This window comes from Pseudophryne corroboree, chromosome 1, assembly GCF_028390025.1.
Source record: "Pseudophryne corroboree isolate aPseCor3 chromosome 1, aPseCor3.hap2, whole genome shotgun sequence".
Lineage (NCBI taxonomy): Eukaryota > Metazoa > Chordata > Amphibia > Anura > Myobatrachidae > Pseudophryne > Pseudophryne corroboree.
In genome coordinates, this window is record NC_086444.1 from 295,517,728 (window position 1) to 295,542,424 (window position 24,697).

Below are 24,697 nucleotides of genomic sequence, written 5' to 3' on the forward strand. Positions count from 1 at the left end.
CTTAGGGGCAGGTAAGTAATGTAACAAAGTAATAAGGAAGGCTAGTCAGATGCTTGGTTGCATAGGGAGAGGAATCCGCAGCAGAAAGAACAAAGTAATAATGCCACTGTATAGGTCATTGGTACGGCCACTTCTAGAATACGGTGTTCAATTCTGGAGGCCATATCTTCAGAAGGATATTAATACATTAGAGACTGTACAAAGAAGAGCAACTAAAATGGTGCATGGCCTTCATCACAAAACATACCCAGAAAGACAAAAAAATCTCAATATGTATAGTTTGGGGCAGAGAAGGGAAAGAGGGGACATGATAGAAACTTTCAAATATATCAAGGGTTTTTACAAAGTCCAGGAGGGAAACATTCTTCAAATGAAGAGAAGTATTAGAACACGAGGACTTGCACTGGAACTTGAGGGAGGCAGGTACAGGGGAAATTTGAGGACAAAAATCAGAGGTGATAGAGGCTAAGACAGTACAGCAATTTAAACATGCATGCGATAGACATAAGAATATCCTTACAAAGAAATAAGGATCAAATAAGATTTGAGGTAAATATATGGAGTAAAAAAAAAAAGGGGAAAGACTAGATGGGCCAAGTGGTTCTTATCTGCTGTCACATTCTATGTATCTATATATGAAAGTTGATTAGGTCATATCTTATCCTTTCTTGGGGCAAGAAAGCAGGTATTCAATTAACACAATTTGGCCACCTGGACTGTTGTTGCAGTGTCCATTCTAAAACTGGGATCAAATAATTTTCAACTTCAGGGCAGCCATAATGTTTGGGTTAACATCTTAATTTAGTAGGTGCAGGTGACTTTCCCCCAGGGGGGTATATAACATAACTTCTCTTTGCCATTGGTGTGGCTTTTGTGTCCTGCAGCTGTGTGTATCAGTAGAGTGTTTGGTTATGTTCTGGGTGAGTGGCTTGTTTCTGGTAAGGCCGTATGTTCCCTGCTACACACAGGTATAGGGGAGGCTCCCTGGGGATGCTACTTGCTACTTCAAAGTAGCAAACAGGCCGAAGATTTTGGGGCTTGATATTTTATACAACGCACATATCGTGCTGATATAACGCTTCCTGCTTTGCTTCCTTACCGTAGTGAAGCAATTAGTGGTAGCGACAAGACGTAATAACCTCAGATGCTGGAGCCGGGGAATGAAAATTCCCCCCTCTGACGTTCCATGCCAGAACCCCCCCCCCCCCTTCCCCCGCAGAGCATCAATTATGTACTTTGTCTCCCCTACCCGTTGTCTCACTGGGCATGCGTGCAGTCTCACATGCTGCCTGGAGCTGGCAACCACCTCAGCCAGGGACAGAGCTATCCCTGCTGTATTGAATAAGCAAAAACACCTGCAGCGGTTGAAATTGACAGCGGCATGTATCGGAACTGGCACATAGATTGCCCACAACATCGGCGTGCTATCTTAAAGACAGTAGTGCAGATAATAACAGGGGCGCAAAGTGCCTCTGACATGTAACACACATCTCCTTCATACATGGGAGAGAAGCAGTTTCAGTGCACATAGCAACGCTGATACAGCTTCTCCCCCCTTAACGACTTAAAATACTTAATACCCCTTTGTCCTATTCTGTGTAACTGAGGGGTAGATGTATGAAAAGGTGGAGAAGTGAGCCAGTAGAGAAGTTGCCCTTGAGAAATGTTACTTCATAGCTGATTGGTTGCCACGGGCAACTTCTCCACTGGCTCACTTCTCCACTCTTTTCAGTGCTTCACACATCTTGCCCTGTGTGCGCTGGGAGCATTTGCAGTAGAATGCTAAGAAAATGCAGTGCTGGAACTACACCATCAAGGAGGATGTTTCAACATGCAGAATGAGCATACTGTCTATGTAAGCCCATTTTTAAGGGTGCTTTCCTAAAAAACTTTGTAGATGAGTTTAGTTAGTAACCCTTTTCTTCTCGGTTCTCTTTCAGAGCCTGCTGAAGGGAAGGAAACCAGCTAAACTCCTAATTCAGTTTGCAGCATATGATAAACCTTTAGCTTCTGATAATTAATGAGCTCTTAAAGAGCATCTGTGAGGAAGGGCACAGATGGACAGACGTCTGTTCAATCTTAAGAGACTTATCACGTATATGTCTTTGCTTCTAAGTGGTGGGCAGTGCCTAACATTGATGTAGCTTTGGGCAGTCTGATTATAATGACATTTTCTCTAACGTCCTAGTGGATGCTGGGGACTCCGTAAGGACCATGGGGAATAGACGGGCTCCGCAGGAGACGGCACTTTAAGAAAGAAATTGGATACTGGTGTGCTCTGGCTCCTCCCTCTATGTCCCTTCTCCAGACCTCAGTTTGAATCTGTGCCCGGACGAGCTGGGTGCTACTTAGTGAGCTCTCCTGAGCTTGCTAGAAAGAAAGTATTTTGTTAGGTTTTTTTATTTTCAGAGAGATCTGCTGGCAACAGACTCTCTGCTACATGGGACTGAGGGGAGAGAAGCAGCCCTACTCACTGAAGATAGGTCCTGCTTCTTAGGCTACTGGACACCATTAGCTCCAGAGGGATCGTACACAGGATCGCACCCTTGGTCGTCAGATCCCGGAGCCGCGCCGCCGTCCCCCTCGCAGAGCCAGAAGACAGAAGCCGGCGTGAGAAGCAAGAAGACTTCGAAATCGGCGGCAGAAGACTCCAGTCTTCATATGAGGTAGCGCACAGTACTGCAGCTGTGCGCCATTGCTCCCACACTAAACCCACACACTCTGGTCACTGTAGGGTGCAGGGCGCAGGGGGGGCCGCCCTGGGCAGCAATTAGAGACCTCTTGGCAAAAGTGCGCATATATACAGTTGGGCACTGTATATATGCATGGGCCCCCGCCATATTTTTTACACAGAAACGCGGGACAGAAGCCCGCCGCTGAGGGGGCGGGGCTTCTTCCTCAGCACTCACCAGCGCCATTTTCTCTCCACAGCTCCGCTGAGCGGAAGCTCCCCAGGCTCTCCCCTGCAGAATCACGGTAGAAGAGGGTAAAAAGAGAGGGGGGGGCACATAAATTTGGCGCAAAAACAATATATACAGCAGCTACTGGGTTAACACTAAGTTACTGTGTGACTCCTGGGACATATAGCGCTGGGGTGTGTGCTGGCATACTCTCTCTCGGTCTCTCCAAAGGGCCTTGTGGGGGAACTGTCTTCAAAAAGAGCTTCCCTTGTGTGTGTGGTGTGTCGGTACGTTTGTGTCGGCATGTTTGACGAGGAAGGCTATGTGGAAACAGAGCGGGAGCAAATGAATGTGGGGTCGCCGCCGACACCCGATTGGATGGTTATGTGGAAGGTTTTAAATGATAATGTTACTTCCTTGCATAAAAGGTTGGATAAAGCTGTAGCCTTGGGACAGCCGGGGTCTCAGCCCATGCCTGATCCTATGTCGCAGAGGCCGTCATGGTCTCAGAAGCGCCCACTATCCCAAATTGTTGACACAGATGTCGACACGGATTCTGACTCCAGTGTCGATGGCGATGATGCCAAGTTACAGCCTAAAATGGCTAAAGCCATCCGTTACATGATTTTAGCAATGAAGGATGTGTTGCACATCACAGAGGAAACCCCAGTCCCTGACGAGAGGGTTTATATGTATGGGAAAAAAAGGCAAGAGGTGTCCTTTCCCCCTTCACATGAGTTAAATGAGTTATGTGAAAAGGCTTGGGATTCTCCAGATAGAAAACTGCAGATTTCCAAACGGATGCTTATGGCGTATCCTTTCCCGCCAACGGACAGGTTACGCTGGGAATCCTCCCCTATGGTAGACAAAGCTTTAACACGCTTATCCAAGAGGGTAGCTCTGACGTCACAGGATACGGCCACCCTAAAAGATGCTGCGGATAGAAAGCAGGAGGGTATCCTGAAGTCCATTTATACACATTCAGGTACCCTACTAAGGCCGGCAATTGCGTCGGCCTGGATGTGTAGTGCTGTAGCAGCATGGACAGATACCTTATCTGAGGAACTTGATACCTTGGACAAGGATACTATAGTACTGACCCTGGGGCATATAAAAGACGCTGTCCTATATATGAGAGATGCCCAAAGTGACATTAGCCTACTGGGTTCTAGAATAAATGCAATGTCGATTTCTGCCAGAAGGGTCCTGTGGACTCTGCAATGGACAGGCGATGCCGACTCAAAAAGGCACATGGAGGTTTTACCTTACAAGGGTTAGGAATTGTTTGGGGACGGTCTCTCGGACCTGGTCTCCACAGCTACTGCTGGAAAGTCAAATTTTTTGCCATATATTCCCTCACAACCTAAGAAAGCACCATATTACCAAATGCAGTCCTTTCGATCACAAAGAGGCAAGAAAGTACGAGGTGCGTCCTTTCTTGCCAGAGGCAGGGGTAGAGGAAAAAAGCTGCAAAATACAGCTAGTTCCCAGGAACAGAAGTCCTCCCGGCCTCCACTAAATCCACCGCATGACGCTGGGGCTCCACAGGCGGAGCTAGGCCAGGTGGGGGCGCGACTCCGAAATTTCAGCCACAAGTGGGTTCACTCCCAGGTGGATCCCTGGGATATAGAGATTGTGTCTCAGGGATACAAACTGGAATTCGAAGAGATGCCCCCTCACCGTTACCCCAAATCGGCCCTGCCAGCTTCCCCCTTAGAGAGGGAAATAGTGTTAGCTGCAATTCACAAATTGTATCTTCAGCAGGTGGTGGTAAAGGTTCCCCCTTCTTCACCAGGAAACGGGTTACTATTCGACCATGTTTGTGATACCGAAACCGGACGGTTCGGTCAGACCCATATTGAATTTAAAATCCCTGAACACATACCTGAAAAGGTTCAAGTTCAAGATGGAATCGCTCAGAGTGGTCATCGCAAGCATGGAGGAGGGGGATTTTATGGTGTCTCTGGACATAAAGGATGCTTACCTTCATGTCCCCATTTATCCACCTCAGCAGGAGTACCTCAGATTTGTCATTACCAATTCCAGACGTTGCCGTTTGGTCTCTCCACAGCACCGAGAATATTTACCAAGGTAATGGCGGAAATGATGGTGCTCCTGCGACGGCAAGGAGTCACAATTATCCCATACTTGGACGATCTCCTCATAAAGGCGAGGTCCAGAGAGCAGTTGCTGATCAGCGTGGCACGCTCTCGGGAAGTATTACAACAGCACGGCTGGATTCTGAATATTCCGAAGTCGCAGTTGATTCCTACGACTCGTCTGCCCTTCCTGGGCATGATTCTGGACACAGACCAGAAAAGGGTTTATCTCCCGATGGAGAAGGCTCAGGAGCTCATGACATTGGTCAGAGACCTATTAAAACCAAAACAGGTGTCGGTGCATCACTGCACGCGAGTCCTGGGAAAGATGGTGGCCTCATACGAGGCCATTCCCTTCGGCAGGTTCCATGCGAGGACCTTTCAGTGGGATCTGTTGGACAAGTGGTCCGGATCACATCTGCTGATGCATCGGCTGATCACCCTGTCCCCCAGGGTCAGGGTGTCTCTCCTGTGGTGGCTGCACAGTGCTCACCTTCTCGAGGGCCGCAGATTCGGCATTCAGGACTGGGTCCTGGTGACCACGGACGCAAGCCTCCGAGGGTGGGGAGCAGTCTCACAGGGAAGAAATTTCCAAGGTCTGTGGTCAAGTCAGGAGACTTGTCTTCACATCAACATCCTGGAATTAAGGGCAATATACAACGCCCTACGACAAGCGGAGACCCTGCTTCGCGACCGACCGGTGCTGATTCAGTCAGACAACATCACCGCAGTGGCTCATGTAAACCGCCAAGGCGGCACAAGGAGCAGGGTGGCGATGGCGGAAGCCACCAGAATTCTTCGCTGGGCGGAGAGTCACGTAAGCGCACTGTCAGCAGTGTTCATTCCGGGAGTGGACAACTGGGAAGCAGACTTCCTCAGGCACTACCTCCACCCGGGAGAGTGGGGACTTCATCAAGAAGTCTTCACGCAGATTGCAAGTCGGTGGGAACTGCCACAAGTAGACATGATGGCATCCCGCCTCAACAAAAAGCTACAGAGATATTGCGCCAGGTCAAGAGACCCTCAGGCGATAGCTGTAGACGCTCTAGTGACACCGTGGGTGTTCCAGTCGGTCTATGTATTTCCTCCTCTTCCTCTCATACCCAAGGTGCTGAGAATCATAAGAAGAAGAGGAGTGAGAACAATACTCATTGTTCCGGATTGGCCAAGAAGGACTTGGTATCCAGAGTTGCAAGAACTGCTCACAGAGGACCCATGGCCTCTGCCTCTAAGACAGGACTTGTTGCAACAGGGGCCCTGTCTGTTCCAAGACTTACCGTGGCTGCGTTTGACGGCATGGCGGTTGAACGCTGGATCCTAGCAGAAAAAGGCATTCCGGATGAGGTCATTCCTACGCTGATAAAGGCTAGGAAGGACGTGACGGCTAAACATTATCACCGTATATGGCGAAAATATGTTGCTTGGTGTGAGGCCAGGAATGCCCCTACGGAGGAATTCCAGCTGGGCCGTTTCCTTCACTTCCTACAGTCGGGAGTGACTTTGGGCCTAAAATTGGGTTCCATTAAGGTCCTGATTTCGGCCCTATCCATTTTCTTTCACAAAGAACTGTCTTCTCTACCTGAAGTCCAGACGTTTGTGAAGGGAGTGCTGCATATTCATCCCCCTTTTGTGCCTCCGGTGGCACCTTGGGATCTTAACGTGGTGTTGCGTTTCCTGAAGTCACACTGGTTTGAGCTACTAAAAACCGTGGAGTTAAAATTTCTCACGTGGAAAGTGGTCATGCTATTAGCCTTGGCTTCAGCTAGGCGTGTGTCAGAATTAGCGGCTTTGTCACATAAAAGCCCCTATCTGGTTTTACATATGGACAGAGCGGAATTACGGACCCGTCCGCAATTTCTGCCAAAAGTGGTGTCATCTTTTCATATGAACCAACCGATCGTGGTGCCTGTGGCTGCTCGTGACTTGGAGGATTCCAAGTTACTAGATGTGGTCAGGGCTTTGAAGGTTTATGTAGCCAGAACGGCTAGAGTCAGGAAAACTGAGTCACTGTTTATCCTGTATGCACCCAACAAGCTGGGTGCTCCTGCTTCAAAGCAAACTATTGCTCGCTGGATCTGTAACACGATTCAGCAGGCTCATTCTGCGGAAGGATTGCCGCAGCCAAAATCAGTAAAAGCCCATTCCACAAGGAAGGTGGGCTTTTCTTGGGCGGCTGCCCGAGGGGTCTCGGCATTACAGCTTTGCCGAGCAGCTACTTGGTCGGGTTCGAACACTTTTGCAAAGTTCTACAAGTTTGATACCCTGGCTGAGGAGGACCTTGTGTTTGCTCATTCGGTGCTGCAGAGTCATCTGCACTCTCCCGCCCGTTTGGGAGCTTTGGTATAATCCCCATGGTCCTTACGGAGTCCCCAGCATCCACTAGGACGTTAGAGAAAATAAGATTTTACTTACCGGTAAATCTATTTCTCGTAGTCCGTAGTGGATGCTGGGCGCCCGTCCCAAGTGCGGACTTTTTTCTGCAATGCTTGTATATAGTTATTGCTTACATAAGGGTTATGTTATAGTTGCATCGGGTTGATCTGATGCGCTATTGTTGTTCATACTGTTAACTGGGTAAGTTTATCACAAGTTATACGGTGTGGCTGGTATGAGTCTTGCCCTGGATTCCAAAATCCTTTCCTTGTACTGTCAGCTCTTCCGGGCACAGTTTCTCTAACTGAGGTCTGGAGGAGGGACATAGAGGGAGGAGCCAGAGCACACCAGTATCCAATTTCTTTCTTAAAGTGCCCTGTCTCCTGCGGAGCCCGTCTATTCCCCATGGTCCTTACGGAGTCCCCAGCATCCACTACGGACTACGAGAAATAGATTTACCGGTAAGTAAAATCTTATTATTCCTTTAGAGAATTTAGATCCACTGAAATATTCTATGAAATGGTAAGCTGCTTTTAAGACACTTCAGGCTTCCTTGGAAACAATACTTAAGACTGGCGTTGCCATGGCTTTAGTCTCCAGGGCGCTTAGTACATGAGCAGAGAACCTTCATAAGGATGGACACGAAAAAGTAATAGGCAATATTTATTTAAAGTGCTAAAGTTATTTAGACGGGATTTATTTTCTGTTCTGAACTTCACTGGATGCCATTATTGTCTCGCCCAAAAGTATGGCTCTAGCAATAGTAGCCATGAGAGCTTTATGGCTGTCTCCATGGATGACAGACCCGCGATCAAAGAATCGATTATCCACACTTCCATTTGTGGGAAGTTTTCGGTTTGAAGAACTGCAATCAATGTTTCAAAAAGTTTTTTCTTTATTTTTTTTCTCTCGCAGTATGGCCTTATGTGGAATACATTCTTAATAACATGAAAATCGGAGGATGTTGCAAGACACAGAAAAGTCCAAGTAATGATATTCCTACAAGAAAATCATTGCATAATCCATACTGTGAAAATCTAACGGATTCTTTCTCCAAAGCTAGAAATATTAGGTGCATGTCTTTGTCAGAAGAAAGATGTTAAAATTCCTCACTAGCTTATCAACTGCATTCTCAACAAAGGATGCCAATAAGACATTGTCTTCACCTTCTAGCAATGTTCTCATCCATTATAGGCATAAATTGCAAGGTGGCATCTGCAAGATCTTTTTCTGAACTTAATCACTGTGATCGCAGTTCTTCTCTTAGATCACGTCCTTAGGCTTACAAATGTCACAAGGAAATTCCTTGGATGGTGGCAGAATCCAAGATAATGCCGTACCCTTCTTGTTACCAGAATGAATTATGTATTTAATATAATAACTCAAATTGGTAGAATTACCCTAGCGGTGAAAACATATTTTTATTATTGAGGTGACTTAGGGGGTTTTGGTTAAGGTGAATATTTGTCTAAATATACAAATAGAGGTATTGAGCTAGTGTGGTGTAACAAGTTTTCCATTCTCAAGGACCATAACATAGCAGATTATCTCAATCGACATTAAATCCAGCAAGGAGAATAGGCCACACATGAAGAGGTTTTTAAACTATTTGTGCAGATATTTGGAATCCCACAAAAAGATTCAATGGCCTAATCCTCAAACACCAAGTCATCTCTCTTGTATTCCAGTCACAGGGACACCAGTATAAAAAGATTTCATGGAACTTTAAACTAGGGTATGTGCTCCTTCCTTTTCCTCTCATTGGCCTTAGTCTACATAAAATCAACAGAGTAGTAGTAGTAGAGGTCATAGTAGTGCTTCAGTTTTGGCCATGCCATTTGTGATTATCAGAATCTTGGAGAATGCTTCTGGAACACCCTTGGCCTTTGTCATCTTGGTCACACCTTGCACATGGAGAATGAGTTTGCATCCAAATGCAAACGTGCGGTCTTTGAAGACCTGGAGCTTGCGTGGTCATTGCGAATAGTCTGACAAGGTTATTGACATGACGCTTGATTGCAGAGAACAAAACTCTTAATTTTATTTTACCATAGTGTTTTATTTTTAATTTATTCTTAGGTGAAAACATATTTGGCTTTTGCTACCATTTCAGATTCAGATTCTTGATTTTCTTAAGGACGGATTAGTCAAAACTTTTGCGCTCTCTATCCTGATAGTTCAGATGACTGCACTCATTTGTTTTTATGGAGAGAAGTTTGGGATCTGATGAACTTATTCTTTTCTTCAAACAGTAAAGAGAATTAGGCCTCGTATGAAACCTTTTGTGGCACCTTGGGATCTTAACCTAGTGTTAGTCACTGTACTGTCTGGTCCATTTTGAGCTTTTCTAAAATAATTTTTCTCATACGTCCTAGAGGATGCTGGGGACTCCGTAAGGACCATGGGGTATAGACGGGATCCGCAGGAGACATGGGCACACTATAAGACTTTGAATGGGTGTGAACTGGCTCCTCCCTCTATGCCCCTCCTCCAGACCTCAGTTAGACTCTGTGCCCAGGAGTGACTGGACACACACTAGGGGACCTCTACAGAGTTTCTTTAAAGACTTTGTTAGGTTTTTTATTTTCAGGGAGACCTGCTGGCTACAGGATCCCTGCATCGTGGGACTGAGGGGAGAGAAGTCAGACCTACTTCTTCTTAGTTCAAAGGCTCTGCTTCTTAGGCTACTGGACACCATTAGCTCCAGAGGGTTCGATCACTTGGTGCGCCTAGCTGCTTGTTCCCGGAGCCGAGCCATCACCCCCCTCACAGAAGCCAGAAGACAGAAACCGGGTGAGTATTAGAAGAACAGAAGACTTCAGTGACGGCAGAAGACCTCAGTAACTGAGGTATGCGCAGCGCTCCATGCTCCAACACACCAACGGCACTCACAGGGTGCAGGGCGCTGGGGGGGGAGCGCCCTGGGCAGCAGTTACTGAGGGTCTTTTTTTTTTTTTACACTGGCAAGAGAGCATATTCGGGCCCCGGGCACCGTGTACGATACCCCCGCCAGTATACAGCAGCGGTCGCGCTGTGCGCCATTGCTCCCACACGCACCAACGGTTACATGGGTGCAGGGCGCGGGGGGGGGGGGGGCGCCCTGGACAGCAATATATATATGATTTAAGGAGGTATATAGTGTGTAGACACTATATACGGTCCGTGTGTAAAATTGGAATTAACAAGTAAAACCTTTGGCGCTCGCAGTGAGTGGTCTTTCTTATAGCAGCTAATATAGCAGGGTTAGTTAGACCCTATAACTGAGAACAATAAACAAGAAAAAGCGCTGGGAAACTGGATAAGAAATTTCTGACAAATTTAATAAAGAATATAAATTATTCACTGTTGCAACAGAAAATTAAAGAATTCATTAGAATGGTCAGAGTCCAGCTGGTGCAGCAGCTGGACTCTGACCATACATCCCCATACAAACGCCTAGAAGTCGGATAAAGGAACTCTTTGCCTCAGCGATTTGGACCACTGCATCATTGGACCTGAGCAAAATCACTGGACCAAGCAGCGCCTTGAACCCAGCTATGTAAGGTCACTAATTGCAGTATCTTCTTTTCCATTCGCAATATTGTTCCTGGACTGTGGCAAAAAAGCATTTTGGGATGAACTGTTTCATTTGAGTACCAGCAAAGTATACACACCATATAAAGTATATGGGACTTTTTAAATTCTTGCAGTGCTATATTAAGCCCTATTTTTAATTGATTCTAATGAATTCTTTAATTTTCTGTTGCAACAGTGAATAATTTATATTCTTTATTAAATTTGTCAGAAATTTCTTATCCAGTTTCCCAGCACTACATACGGTCCCCTGCCTGCATAAAAGAGTTATATTATAACGGGGCTGAAGCGTGCCGAAGAGGGGTGGGGCTTATCCCTCACAACAGTGTTCAGCGCCATTTTCTCTCTGTCCCCGCCAAAACTGTGTACAGTGAAAACGAGGGGGGGCACAGAGTTTTTTGTGTTATATTGAGGGATATATAGCACTATTTTTTAGAAATGGGCATATAATCATTGTTGTGCATATTTCTCTGTGTGTTCCCTGTCAGATATACCCACTATGGTCCCCATGTGTCTACATGCGTGAGTGCTCTGTCACAAACAGCTATGGGGATTGCTGTCTGCATCACCGACACCTGTTGGTACTTGATACAGTAGATTCAGAGTCAACAGGTCGGTAGTTGTATGCTTGTCAAAAGTAAACACTGTATGGGAGAGACAGTAGTATGTGGGTGACCCTGTCGGCACCAACTGTTATTACTGGGTGTAAGTTAACATGCTGTAACTGCCTTATGCCTGTATATATATTTATATGTATATGTATGGTACGGTTCCATGGGACTGTAGCTCGAGCACAGACTTGGTAGTATATGTGGGGGAGTGATATTAAAATTATTTATGTATACTCACCTCGGACCCCTCAGGGTCGCAAGAATGTTATTTTGCCTGGTTACTACTCCCTGCGGTCGACGAATACTAGGTTTTCTGTCGACCATAGGGTTTCCTGTTAGATACACAACGGGGGCATTCAGTACATGGTCATACACATTCAGAACACAATGTCACTGGGGACCCGACGGTTCCTGACAATCCGCTTATATGTATGATAGATATAGATATATATATATATATATATATCTCTATTTCTCTGACGTCCTAAGTGGATGCTGGGACTCCGTAAGGACCATGGGGATTAGCGGCTCCGCAGGAGACTGGGCACAACTAAAGAAAGCTTTAGGACTACCTGGTGTGCACTGGCTCCTCCCACTAAGACCCTCCTCCAGACCTCAGTTAGATTCTTGTGCCCGGCTGAGCTGGGTGCACACTAGGGGCTCTCCTGAGCTCCAAGAAAGAAAGTATATTTAGGTTTTTTATTTTACAGTGAGATCTGCTGGCAACAGACTCACTGCAGCGAGGGACTAAGGGGAGAAGAAGCGAACCTACTTAACAGGTGGTAGTTTGGGCTTCTTAGGCTACTGGACACCATTAGCTCCAGAGGGATCGACCGCAGGACCCGACCTTGGTGTTCGTTCCCGGAGCCGCGCCGCCGTCCCCCTTACAGAGCCAGAAGCATGAAGAGTCCGGAAAATCGGCGGCAGAAGACTTCGGTCTTCACCAAGGTAGCGCACAGCACTGCAGCTGTGCGCCATTGCTCCTCATGTACACCTCACACTCCGGTCACTGATGGGTGCTGGGGGGGGGGCGCCCTGAGGGCAATATAAGACACCTTGGCTGGCAAATCATCACAATATATAGTCCCAGGGCTATATATGTGATAAATTACCCCTGCCAGAATCCATAAAAAAGCGTGAGAAAAGTCAGCCGAAAAAGGGGCGGGGCTTCTCCCTCAGCACACTGGCGACATTTTTTCTTCACAGTGCAGCTGGAAGACAGCTCCCCAGGCTCTCCCTTGTAGTTTTCATGCTCAAAAGAGAGGGGGGGCACTAAATTTAGGCGCAATATATGTATACAAGCAGCTATTGGGGGGAAATATCACTCAGTTATAGTGTTAATCCCTGCATTATATAGCGCTCTGGTGTGTGCTGGCATACTCTCTGTCTCCCCAAAGGACTTTGTGGGGTCCTGTCCTCAGTCAGAGCATTCCCTGTGTGTGTGCGGTGTGTGGGGCCGACACCAGAGTGGATGGATAGGTGGAAGGTATTAACCGACAATGTCAACTGCTTACATAAAAGGCTGGATGACGTAGCAGCTGTGGGACAGCCGGCCTCTCAGCCCGCGCCTCAAAGGCCATCAGGGGCTCAAAAAACGCCCGTTACCTCAGATGGCAGACACAGATGTCGACACGGAGTCTGACTCCAGTGTCGACGAGGTTGAGACATATACACAATCCACTAGGAACATCCGTTACATGATCTCGGCAATGAAAAATGTGTTACGCATTTCTGACATGAACCCAAGTACCACATAAAAGGGGTTTTATTTTTGGGGAGAAAAAGCAGCCAGTGTTTTGTTCCCCCATCAGATGAATGAATGAATGAAGTGTGTAAAGAAGCGTGGGTTCCCCCGATAAGAAACTGGTAATTTCTAAAAAGTTACTGATGGCGTACCCTTTCCCGCCAGAGGATAGGTCACGTTGGGAGATATCCCTTAGGGTGGATAAGGCGCTCACACGTTTGTCAAAATAGGTGGCACTGCCGTCTTAGGATACGGCCACCTTGAAGGAGCCTGCTGATAAAAAGCAGGAGGCTATCCTGAAGTCTGTGTATACACACTCAGGTTATATACTGAGACCTGCAATTGCCTCAGCATAAATAGTGCTGCTGCAGCTTGGTCTGATACCCTGTCAGATAATATTAATACTCTAAGACAGGGATAATATTTTGCTAACATAGAGCATATTAAAGACGTCGTCTTATATATAAAGGATGCACAGAGGGATATTTGCCGGCTGGCATCCAGAATTCATGCAATGTCCATTCTGCCAGGAGGGTATTAGAAACCCGGTAGTGGACAGGTGATGCTGCCTGTAAAAGGCACATGGAGATTCTGCCTTATAAGGGTGAGGAATTGTTTGGGGATGGTCTCTGGGACCTCGTATCCACAGCAACAGCTGGGAAGAAAATTTTTTACCTCAGGTTTCCTCACAGCCTAAGAAAGCACCGTATTTTCAGGTACAGTCCTTTCGGCTTCAGAAAAGCAAGCGGGTCAAAGGCGCTTCCTTTCTGCACAGAGACAAGGGAAGAAGGAAAAAGCTGCACCAGCAGCCAGTTCCCAGGATCAAAAATCTTCCCCCGCTTCCTCTGAGTCCACCGCATGACGCTGGGGCTCCACAGGTGGAGACAGGTGCGGTAGGGGCGCGTCTCGGGAACTTCAGGGACCAGTGGGCTTGCCCACAGGTGGATCCCTAGGTTCTGCAAATAGTATCACAGGGATACAGGCTGGAGTTCGAGGCGACTCTCCCTCGCCATTACCTCACATCAGCCTTGCCTGCTGCCCTCGGAGAAAGGTAGTACTGGCGGCAATTCACAAGCTGTACTTCCAGCAGGTGAAATCAAGGTACCCCTCCTTCAACAAGGCCGGGGTTACTATTCCAAAATGTTGTGGTACCGAAACCAGACGGTTCGGTGAGACCCATTCTAAAATTGAAAGCCTTGAACACTTATATACGAAGGTTCAAGTTCAAAATGGGATCGCTCAGGGCGATTATTGCAAGCCTGGAGAATTTCATGGTATCACTGGACATCAAGGATGCTTACCTGCATGTCCCTATTTACCCTCTTCACCAGGAGTACCTCAAAATTGTGGTACAGGATTGTCATTACCAATTCCAAACGTTGCCGTTGGTCTGTCCCCTGCACCGAGGTATTTACCAAGGTAATGGCCGAAATAATTATCCCGTACTTGGACGATCTCCTTATAAAGGCGAGGTCCATGGAGCAGTTGTTCGTCGGAGTAGCACTATCTCGGGAAGTGCTACAACAGCACGGCTGGATTCTGAATATTCCAAAGTCGCAGCTGGTTCCTACGACGCGTCTACTGTTCCTGGGTATGGTTCTGGACACAGAACAGGATAAAAAGGGTTTCTCCCGGAGGAGAAGTCCAAGGAGTTGTCGTCTCTAGACAGAGACCTCCTAATATGTATACAGGTGTCGGTGCATCAATGCACGTGAGCCCAGGGAAAGATGGTAGCTTCTTACGAAGAAATTCCATTCGCCAGGTCCCATGCAAGGATTTTCCAGTGGGATCTGTTGGACAAGTGGTCCGGGTCGCATCTTCAGATGCATCGGCGGATCACCCTGTCTCCAAGGGCCAGGGTGTCGCTGTTGTGGTGGCTGCAGAGTGCTCATCTTCTAGGGGGCCGCAGATTCGGCATACAGGACTGGGTCCTGGTGACCACAGATGCCAGCCTTCGAGGCTAAGGGGCAGTCACACAGGGAAGAAACTTCCACGGCTATGGAAAAGTCAGGAGACTTCCCTACACATAAATATTCTGGTACTAAGGGCCATTTACAATTCCCTAAGTCAGGCTAGACCCTGCTTCAACACCGGCCGGTGCTGATCCAGTCAGACAACATCACGGCGGTCGCTCATGTAAACCGACAGGGCGGCACAAGAAGCAGGATGGTGATGGCAGAAGCCACAAGGATTCTCCGATTGGCGGAAAATCATGTGTTAGCACTGTCAGCAGTGTTCATTCCCGGAGTGGACAACTGAGAAGCAGACTTTCTCAGAAGACACTACCTCCACCCGGGAGAGTGGGGACTTCATCCAGAAGTCTTCCAAATGATTGTACACCGTTGGGAAAGGCCACAGGTGGACATGATGGCGTCCCGCCTCAACTAAAAGTTACAAAGATATTGCGCCAGGTCAAGGACCCTCAGGCGATAGCTGTGGACGCTCTGGTAACACCGTGGGTGTACCAGTCGGTGTATGTGTTCCCTTCTCTGCCTCTCTTACCCAGGGTAATGAGAATAATAAGAAGGAGAGGAGTATGAACTATACTCATTGTTCCGGGTTGGCCAAGAAGAGCTTGGTAACCAGAACTCCAAGAAATGATCTCAGAGGACCCGTGGCCTCTGCCGCTCAGACAGGACCTGCTGCAGCAGGGGGCCTGTCTGTTCCAAGACGTACCGCGGCTGCGTTTGACGGCATGGCTGTTGAACGCCGGATCCTGAAGGAAAAGGGAATTCCGGAGGAAGTTATCCCTACGCTATTTAAAGCTAGGAAAGAAGTGAACGCAAACCAGTATCACCGCATATGGCGGAAATATGTTGCGTACTGTGAGGCCAGGAAGGCCCCAAAGGAGGAATTTCAGCTAGGTCGATTTCTGCACTTCCTACAGTCAGAGGTGACTATGGGCCTAAAATTGGGTTCCGTTAAGGTCCAGATTTCGGCTCTATCGATTTTCTTCCAAAATTGAACTGGCTTCACTGCCTGAAGTTCAGACTTTTGTTAAGGGAGTGCTGCATAATCAGCCCCCGTTTGTGCCTCCAGTGGCACCGTGGGATCTCAACGTGGTGTTGGATTTCCTGAAGTGGCATTGGGTTGAGCCACTTAAATCCGTGGAGCTATAATACCTCACGTGGAAAGTGGTCATTCTGTGGGCCTTGGCGTCGGCCAGGCGTGTATCAGAATTGGCGGCTTTGTCATACAAAAGCCCTTATCTGTATTTTATATGGATAAGGCGGAATTGAGGACTCGTTCCCAATTCCTTCCTAAGGTGGTATCAGTTTTTCATGGGAACCAACCTATTGTGGTGCCTGCGGCTACTTGGGACTTGGAGGATTCCAAGTTACTGGACGTAGTCAGGGCCCTGAAAAGTATATGTTTCCAGGACGGCTGGAGTCAGGAAAACTGACTCGCTATTTCTCCTGTATGCACCCAACAAGCTGGGTGCTCCTGCTTCTAAGCAGACGATTGCTCGCTGGATCTGTAGCACGATTCAACTTGCACATTCTGCGGCTGGACTGCCGCACCCTAAATCTGTAAAAGCCCATTCCACGAGGAAAGTGGGCTCTTCTTGGGCGGCTGCCCGAGGGGTCTCGGCTTTACAACTTTGGCGAGCTGTTACTTGGTCGGGTTAAAACATTTTTGTAAGAGTCTACAAGTTTGATACCCTGGCTGAGGAGGACCTAGAGTTTGCTCATTCGTTGCTGCAGAGTCATCCGCACTCTCCCGCCCGTTTGGGAGCTTTGGTATAATCCCCATGGTCCTTACGGAGTCCCAGCATCCACTTAGGACGTCAGAGAAAATAAGATTTTACTCACCGGTAAATCTATTTCTCGTAGTCCGTAGTGGATGCTGGGCGCCCGTCCCAAGTGCGGATTGTCTGCAATACTTGTTTATAGTTATTGCCTAACTAAAGGGTTATTGTTGAGCCATCTGTTGAGAGGCTCAGTTATATTTCATACTGTTAACTGGGTATAGTATCACGAGTTATACGGTGTGATTGGTGTGGCTGGTATGAGTCTTACCCGGGATTCAAAATCCTTCCTTATTGTGTCAGCTCTTCCGGGCACAGTATCCTAACTGAGGTCTGGAGGAGGGTCTTAGTGGGAGGAGCCAGTGCACACCAGGTAGTCCTAAAGCTTTCTTTAGTTGTGCCCAGTCTCCTGCGGAGCCGCTAATCCACATGGTCCTTACGGAGTCCCAGCATCCACTACGGACTACGAGAAATAGATTTACCGGTGAGTAAAATCTTATTTTATATATATATATATATATATATATATATATATATATATATATGAGAGAGAGATATATGTGTGTTTTTTGTGTGTTGCATTATGTATATTCATATTATGATTTATAATAAAGTGTTCCTTCTCATGTGCTGGTCGCTCTGTTGATAAAGCTAGGTCGGCCGTGACGAGTTGGTCTCATATCCTCACAAGGAGTCCGAATGTTTATTCTTGTCCCGTTGCGGATAGAATACTGTTAAAGTCGACTACTGGTCGACACGGGACCCAGTCACAAAGGATTGTACACAGGAAGCTAAGTGATATTTTTTATTTCTATACTTTGGAGTTATTTGCATTATATGCACATGGAGGAGTGTTTATATTCGGAAAGGCATCCGATAGAATTACCCTAAGGAGAGAGGGGAGGTTTCTTATGTTAATTCTTCTCTATAACATTGCAGCAGTCTGCCGCGTGACGGCAAGTGGTGTGGCCGGGAGAACGCTGAGGCTGATGCTGGAGTTTCTTCCTGGGACGGTGTACAGCTGTTTGGCGATGCCTCAGTGCAGTTAATCTCGGCGGATACCACTGGTAAATCTAACTTTGTGAGTTAGACTGACGCATTCTGTTGTGGGATGCAGTCATTCTAACCGGTTCGATACCTTTTTAGGTTCGCAGAAGCGGATGTCGTTTTCTGTTTCTACCACATGTTTCTACCACATCCTCCGTATGTCGCTGGATCTATCTGGCTGGAGCCCACTCCGGTGGGCACTCGTCTACTACTCTTCAGTCAGTCCGGGACTGGACTTGGACCTGTGAGTTAATTATAGAATCCAAAGGGGGATATACTAGCATTTACATATGGGTTCCATCACTAATTTTTCAATTAGATCTTGCCGTTTCCCCTCTGGAAGGCAAGGTGGTACGCGACGCCATGCCAGAGTTGCGTCAGGTTCAGGACATTGTCCTGCTGTCCCTGTTCAAAAAAAAAAAAAAAAAACAAGGATTTCTCCTTACATAGTTGAACTACAGGATGGAATCTCTCAGGCCAGGGAGCTCCAGCCGTAAATGTAGAAAAGGGTTTAAATGCGTTTTTTCTCTGCATTCAGCTTACCTGGGTTGTTATCCAGGATTGTATTTGCCATTTCACCGGAGTGATGGCTGTAGGATCGTATTCTTTCAATAGTGAGAGCCATTGTTATTCGGTACTGGGACACTCCCCTGATTAGGGCGAGGTCAAGACACAAGTGCAAATCGTTTTTTCTGACTGTCCTTCAATATAGGGGAAGGCTGTTGATCCCAACGACGCAGACGTCTGAGGTGGGTATCAGAGTAGATACTGAATGGTTGAGGTTCTATGTGTTCCTGTGGAAAGAAGTCTGAGGATCTGGAGTCGGATCAGATTTGCAGTGACAATCCATCATTATGTTCCATTGATGATGAAGATGGGTGCGGCCTAAGAGGCCTTTTCGGTGAGCAGGTCAAAGGCCAGAGTGGTTTTCACGGGGCCAGTTGGAAATGTGGTCCGGGTCTCACCTGCACATGCGCCAGAATATAATCCTAATGGCCAGGATATCGCTCCTGTGGTGTCTGCTCAGTTCTCACCTCCTAGAGGGATGAAGGTTCGGAATCCTGGATGAGATCCTGATGTCCATGCATGCAGATCTCTGAGACTGGGGAGCAGTCCTTGCAAGAGAAGTATTTCCAGAGGAAAAGGTCAAGCTGGGAAGCTTGTCTGCAATAAGCTTTCTTGAATTAAGAGCTATTTTCAATGAACATATGCTTCGTGATCTGGCCGCGTTAATTCTGTCGGACGGCTTGACAGCAGTGGTGTAAGTAAGCCGCTAAGGCGGTACAAGAGCAACGCGGCTATGGCAGGTGCTGAAAAAGTTTTCCGCTGGGTGGAAAGACTGGTAAACGCTATATTAGCAATCTTCGTTCTGGATATGAACGACTGAGAAATAGATTCCTCTGCGGACGCGATCTCCTTCCTGGAGAAATACAGTTGTCATCAAGATGGTTTCACTGAAGCGGCAAGTCTTGGAGGAGTGCCTCGATTGGACATGTTGGCATCTCGCCTCAACGAGAGATTTCAGGGATATTGTTCCAGGTCAGGGGACACTCAAGCTCTAGCAGTGGACGTCCTCGGGACACCTTGGGTGTTTTCAGTCGGTCTAGGTGTCCCCTCCGTGTTCACTCTTCTGAAGGTGATAAACGTAAGAAGAACAAAGGTTCAGGCGATCCTCATTGTTCCGGTCTAAACAAGGAGGGCTTGGTATCCAGTTCTTCAAGATTTACTCATTGAAGATCCCTGGCCTCTTCCTCTACGTGAGGAACTGTTACAGCAAGATACGAGCGTGTATCAAGACTTGCTGCGTTTGACGGCGTGGCGGTTGAACGCCATATCCTAGCCAGAAAGGGTATTCCCAGTAAAATCGGTTCCACAATTCTTCAGGCTAGAAAAGAGGTAATGGCAAAGCCTTACCAACGTGTTTGGAGAAAATGTGCGTCTTGGTGTGAATCCAAGAAGGCTACTACGAAAGATTTCAGCTGGGTCGTTCTTCTCCATTTTTTGCAAGCAGGTGTGGGTTCAGGCCTAAAGTTAGGCTCCATTTAAGTGAGGTTTTGGCCTTATAAATTTTCTTTCAAGAAATAATTGGCAACCTTTCCGGAAGTTGGACCTTCATGGAAGGAGTGCTGCACATCCAACCTCCATTTGTGCCTCCATTGGCATTATGGGACCTTGACGTGGTGTTGCGTTTTCTTGTGTCACAAAGATTGGGACCTTTATGAAAGGTTGTGTTAAAATTTCTCTCTTGGGGAGTAGTCCTGTTTTTGGCTTTGGTGTCCGCAAGGCGGATGTCGGAAGTAGCGGCTGGGTCTCACAAGAGCCCTTGTTTGATCTTCCAGGTGGATAGATTGGAATTGAGGGCTCGGATAATAGTTCTACCAAAAAAGTGGTCTCTGTGTTTCGCAGAAACCAGCCTATTTGATGCCTGTGGTTACTTAAGCATTGGCTGATTCAAGGTCTCTCGATGTTGTCAGGACTTTGAATATTTATGTCGCCAATTTGGCTCAGATTGGAGAGATAGAGGCTCTCTTTGTCCGGTATGCTTCCAGCGTGATTGGGGCGCCTGAGTCTTTGCAGTCTGTTACACGCTAGATCTGTGATACGATTCGGCATGCTCGTTCTACGGCTGGATTGCCGTTACCGAAGTCGGTGGTGACCCATTTTACTAGGAAGATGGGCTCTCTTGGACAGTTCAACTTTGCCAAGCGGATACTTGAACGGGTTCAAACACTTTTGCTAAGCTCTACAAGTTTGATACCCTGGCTGATGGGGACATCATGTTTGCTCAATCGGTGCTGCAGAGTCGTCCGCACTCTCCCGCCCGGTCTGGGGCTTTGGTATAAACCCCATGGTCCTTACGGAGTCCCCAGCATCCTCTAGGACGTATGAGAAAATAGGATTTTAATACCTACCGGTAAATCCTTTTCTCTTAGTCCGTAGAGGATGCTGGGCACCCGTCCCAGTGCGTACTGTGACTGCAGTTATTGGTGATGGTTACACTCTTGTGGTGTTTTCTGTTCTGTCAGGCTGTTGCTGACATTGTGCATGCCATGCCATGCCATGCGGTGTCTTCTTATTGGTTGTGTTGACAAACTGGTTGTGTTACATATTCTCTCTGCATGTGGCTGTGTATTGTTCATGCTGTTGGCTGGTATTCTATTGAATGCCACGTTCTGCGGTATGTTTGGGGTGTGAGCTGGTATGACACTCACCGTGTTTAAACAATAAATTCTTTCCTCGAAATGTCCGTCTCCCTGGGCACCGTTTTCTAACTGAGGTCTGGAGGAGAGGCATAGAGGGAGGAGCCAGTTCACACCCATTCAAAGTCTTATAGTGTGCCCATGTCTCCTGCGGATACCGTCTATACCCCATGGTCCTTACGGAGTCCCCAGCATCCTCTACGGACTAAGAGAAAAGGATTTACCGGTAGGTATTAAAATCCTATTTTTTGTGGCTTATACTTTATAAAGTTGTTTCTGGTAGCGGTCATCTGTATCAACTCTCTTTAACATAAGGGGTTTCCAATTAGCCGCAGTCAATGACCACGGGTAATTGTATCACCAGGGGCTATCCAATTAGCCTCGATGCGGCGCTCTCCTCCTTCCGATGCTGGCACTTATCAGGGGTTATGCAGCATAATCCGCGATAAGTGGCCTGCCAGAGCCATGTTAGCGCATGGGTTCAGTAGCTACTCCCGGATCCCACGTGTTATTGCACGATCGCGGGTCTGTTTTCAGACAATCAAAACTGCCTCAAATTGGATACTGCAATAATGACCTTCAGTCAAAAATAACGATATCCGGCTGTTTAGTTCCGCCAGAAACAGATTGCCTCTAATTGGATACTGCCCACAGTATACATGATTTTGAAAAACACAGTTCCATTTTTTTACCAAAGTTAGTTTCTGTTATGCATATCAATCAGAAAATTATACTTCACTCTTTCTTCAACTAACTGATGATAATAAAAAGAGCCACTGCATACCTTCTCGGATTTGACATTATTATTTATTATTATTATTATTATTATTATTATTATTATTATCCTTTATATGGCGCCACAAGGGATTCGCAGCGCCCATGACACAGTAAATAATCAAATGAGCAAACAAGAAAACAGCACTTACAGTACAAGACAATATAGGACAGGTATAGAAAACCCGGGGTTTGGTGCCATCAAAGGGAGTATGGCATATAAGATAGTGTAAGTAAGAAAAGGAAAGGCACATGAGGAAAGAAGTCCCTACTCTTGCAAGCTTACAATCATCTTTTGATACTATGTTTTGAAGGAAAATAGTTCTAATGTTTATTCAATTTAAAAGTATTTTGCTGCGTTTTATTTGCACTTACACTGTTCATTATTCTTGCCCCATCCTCTTGTGTTTATTACTTTGGTACGTCCCATACGGCTGCTATAATGTTGAACAGGAAATAGTCAAATTATTACCGTTAATTTAATTTCCTTTAAAATACTCCTTATGAACTGCATATTTTCACCTATGTTATTTGTTTGTTTTGTTGCATAACTAGGGAAGATTCTCAGACACCATACCATATACCTTCTCTATTAGCCATGGTAAATGCCCGGGGCTATCCCAACTAGCCCCGATGTCAGCACTTATGGTGGATTTTGTTTAGCCTGCCTCAGGCTTCAGCAAATCAGCTCATAACTGCCATGTGTTTGAAAAATGACAGTTGGGAGCTTATTGACTGGAGCACCATTTATCACATGCAACTAGTTTTATCATACACAAGTTTCATCACTCGTTGATAAATAGACCCCTTATTTTGATGCATGGCAGTCAAAGTAAATGGATTCATAAAGATTGTTGTGTGTGAAGGTGCCCCCAGTTACAGTAATTTTGTATTCTTAAACATTTCACTAGTCCCTTTTGTTTAAAAGTGAGTAGTTGTACTTCACTGGTGAAAACATGACAATAATTCTTATTTTACAGTTATCTGCTGACTCGTTTTGCAGGACCCTTGGGTCTCTACACAGCTGCATCACAAGCCTGCAATGCCGCTCTTAGGTTTTTCCACTCAAACCAAAAAGATGTGAGTATATTAATGGTACACCTAATTTCCCAGTTTATCCACCATTAAAATTGTCTTACTCCATACCTCGTGGAAAACAGGCATACTATATCTGCACTGTGAAGAGGATGCTGCCAACTTTCCCCTGGGGTCAGAACAAGTCACCTGAGGGTGAATTTACTACAGGACGATTGTCATTCATTTAAATTAATCTAAATTGATGAATATTGACCCTTAGTAAATGTACCCCCTGGAGAGTCTTTGCCGATCTACTGCATATCAGGCTAGGCTGCTATTACAGGGTTACTCGCCCATTTAATAAGTGAATTGATGCAGAGTCCAACAAATTCAGCAACTTTTCAGGGCGTGGGGAAAGAGCGGGGGGGGGGGGGGGGGGGGGGGCATTCCATCTTTGTCAAACATGAGAGAACCTAATTTGAAAGGTCATTAGTAAAAGAAGGTACATACGTGTGCCTCTGATGTACAGAAACCTAAATGGCTGCAGTCGTATGAGCAAATTATGATCTATCTTGTGTATAATTTTTATAGCCACATTGGTGGAGGGAAAATATATTCACAACAGGTAAGACGTACAATATAAATTTATGCTTGCCGTAGTCTTATTTTGAAAAGAACTTTTATCTATGTTGATCATCACTGTAAGAGAAGAAAAAAAAAAGTATTTTGACACACAAAGCTATCAACAAGAGCATATGTATTAGGCATCCTAAAACTTGTGGAGTTGGGAAGAGAGAAGGGGTTAATGCACAAAAGATTTCACAAGGTCATTCTTCATTTAGACCCTTTGGCTGAACTATGTCCATAAAATCTCAAATACTTTCTCTTCAAGGGATCAAGAGATAATTGTCTTATTGTCTTTACTTACATCTAGAACAGTATTTCTCAGCTCAGTCCTCAAACAATCCCAGCAGCTCATGGTTTGGGGATTTCTATCTGTCAAAACAAGTATGATAATTCTCGACCCAGCCAATTGAGTAAGCCACCTGTGCATGAATGTAGGAATCCTGAAAACATGAGTTGTTAGGATTAGGGTGTGAGAGAACTGGAGTACAAAAAAAACTACTCTAGAAAAAAATCTTAGGTCAGCAACAGTGTTTCAATGTCATTCTTTACCACTCCAAATTCTTAAAATTTCTACTTCTCCTTCTCTAACCCAGTATTTTAAGTTTATTTTTATTCTCTTTCTCGCATGTTACTTTTGTGTTTATACTTATTTTGACCTGCCTGTTCATCTTACTAGACTACACCACATGGGCATATAAATAACATATGTATGAAAGATTTTCAATGGAATCTTTGTACAGTTTCTTAATAGTCCTCCCTATTGAGGTTCAACACCTCAGCAGAAATAAACATTAAGATCAGTCTTAAAATACTCTTCATGTAAAATCTTCTTGGCAAACAGACCTGCCTTTTCGTTGTTCCATATAGAACTTGTGTAATTGATATGGGTGTTGCCTTAACTACCATCTGTGGTATGTTATGAATTTCAGTTTGGTCATTATTATTTATATCAGGTTTACAGTAAAGATCAGTGGCAAACTTAAT

General features: G+C 46.1%; 1 protein-coding gene across 2 annotated transcripts in view; it reads left to right on the forward strand.

Annotated features, from left to right (window-relative positions):
* The window catches only part of NAA25 (N-alpha-acetyltransferase 25, NatB auxiliary subunit), a 335,868-nt gene that overhangs the window by 186,452 nt on the left and 124,719 nt on the right, over window positions 1–24,697 (forward strand). For both annotated transcript variants that reach the window (XM_063964363.1, XM_063964364.1), the window contains exon 15: window positions 23,050–23,149. In XM_063964363.1, coding sequence (XP_063820433.1) covers window positions 23,050–23,149 — 100 coding nt within the window. The remainder of the gene's footprint in view (window positions 1–23,049; window positions 23,150–24,697) is intronic.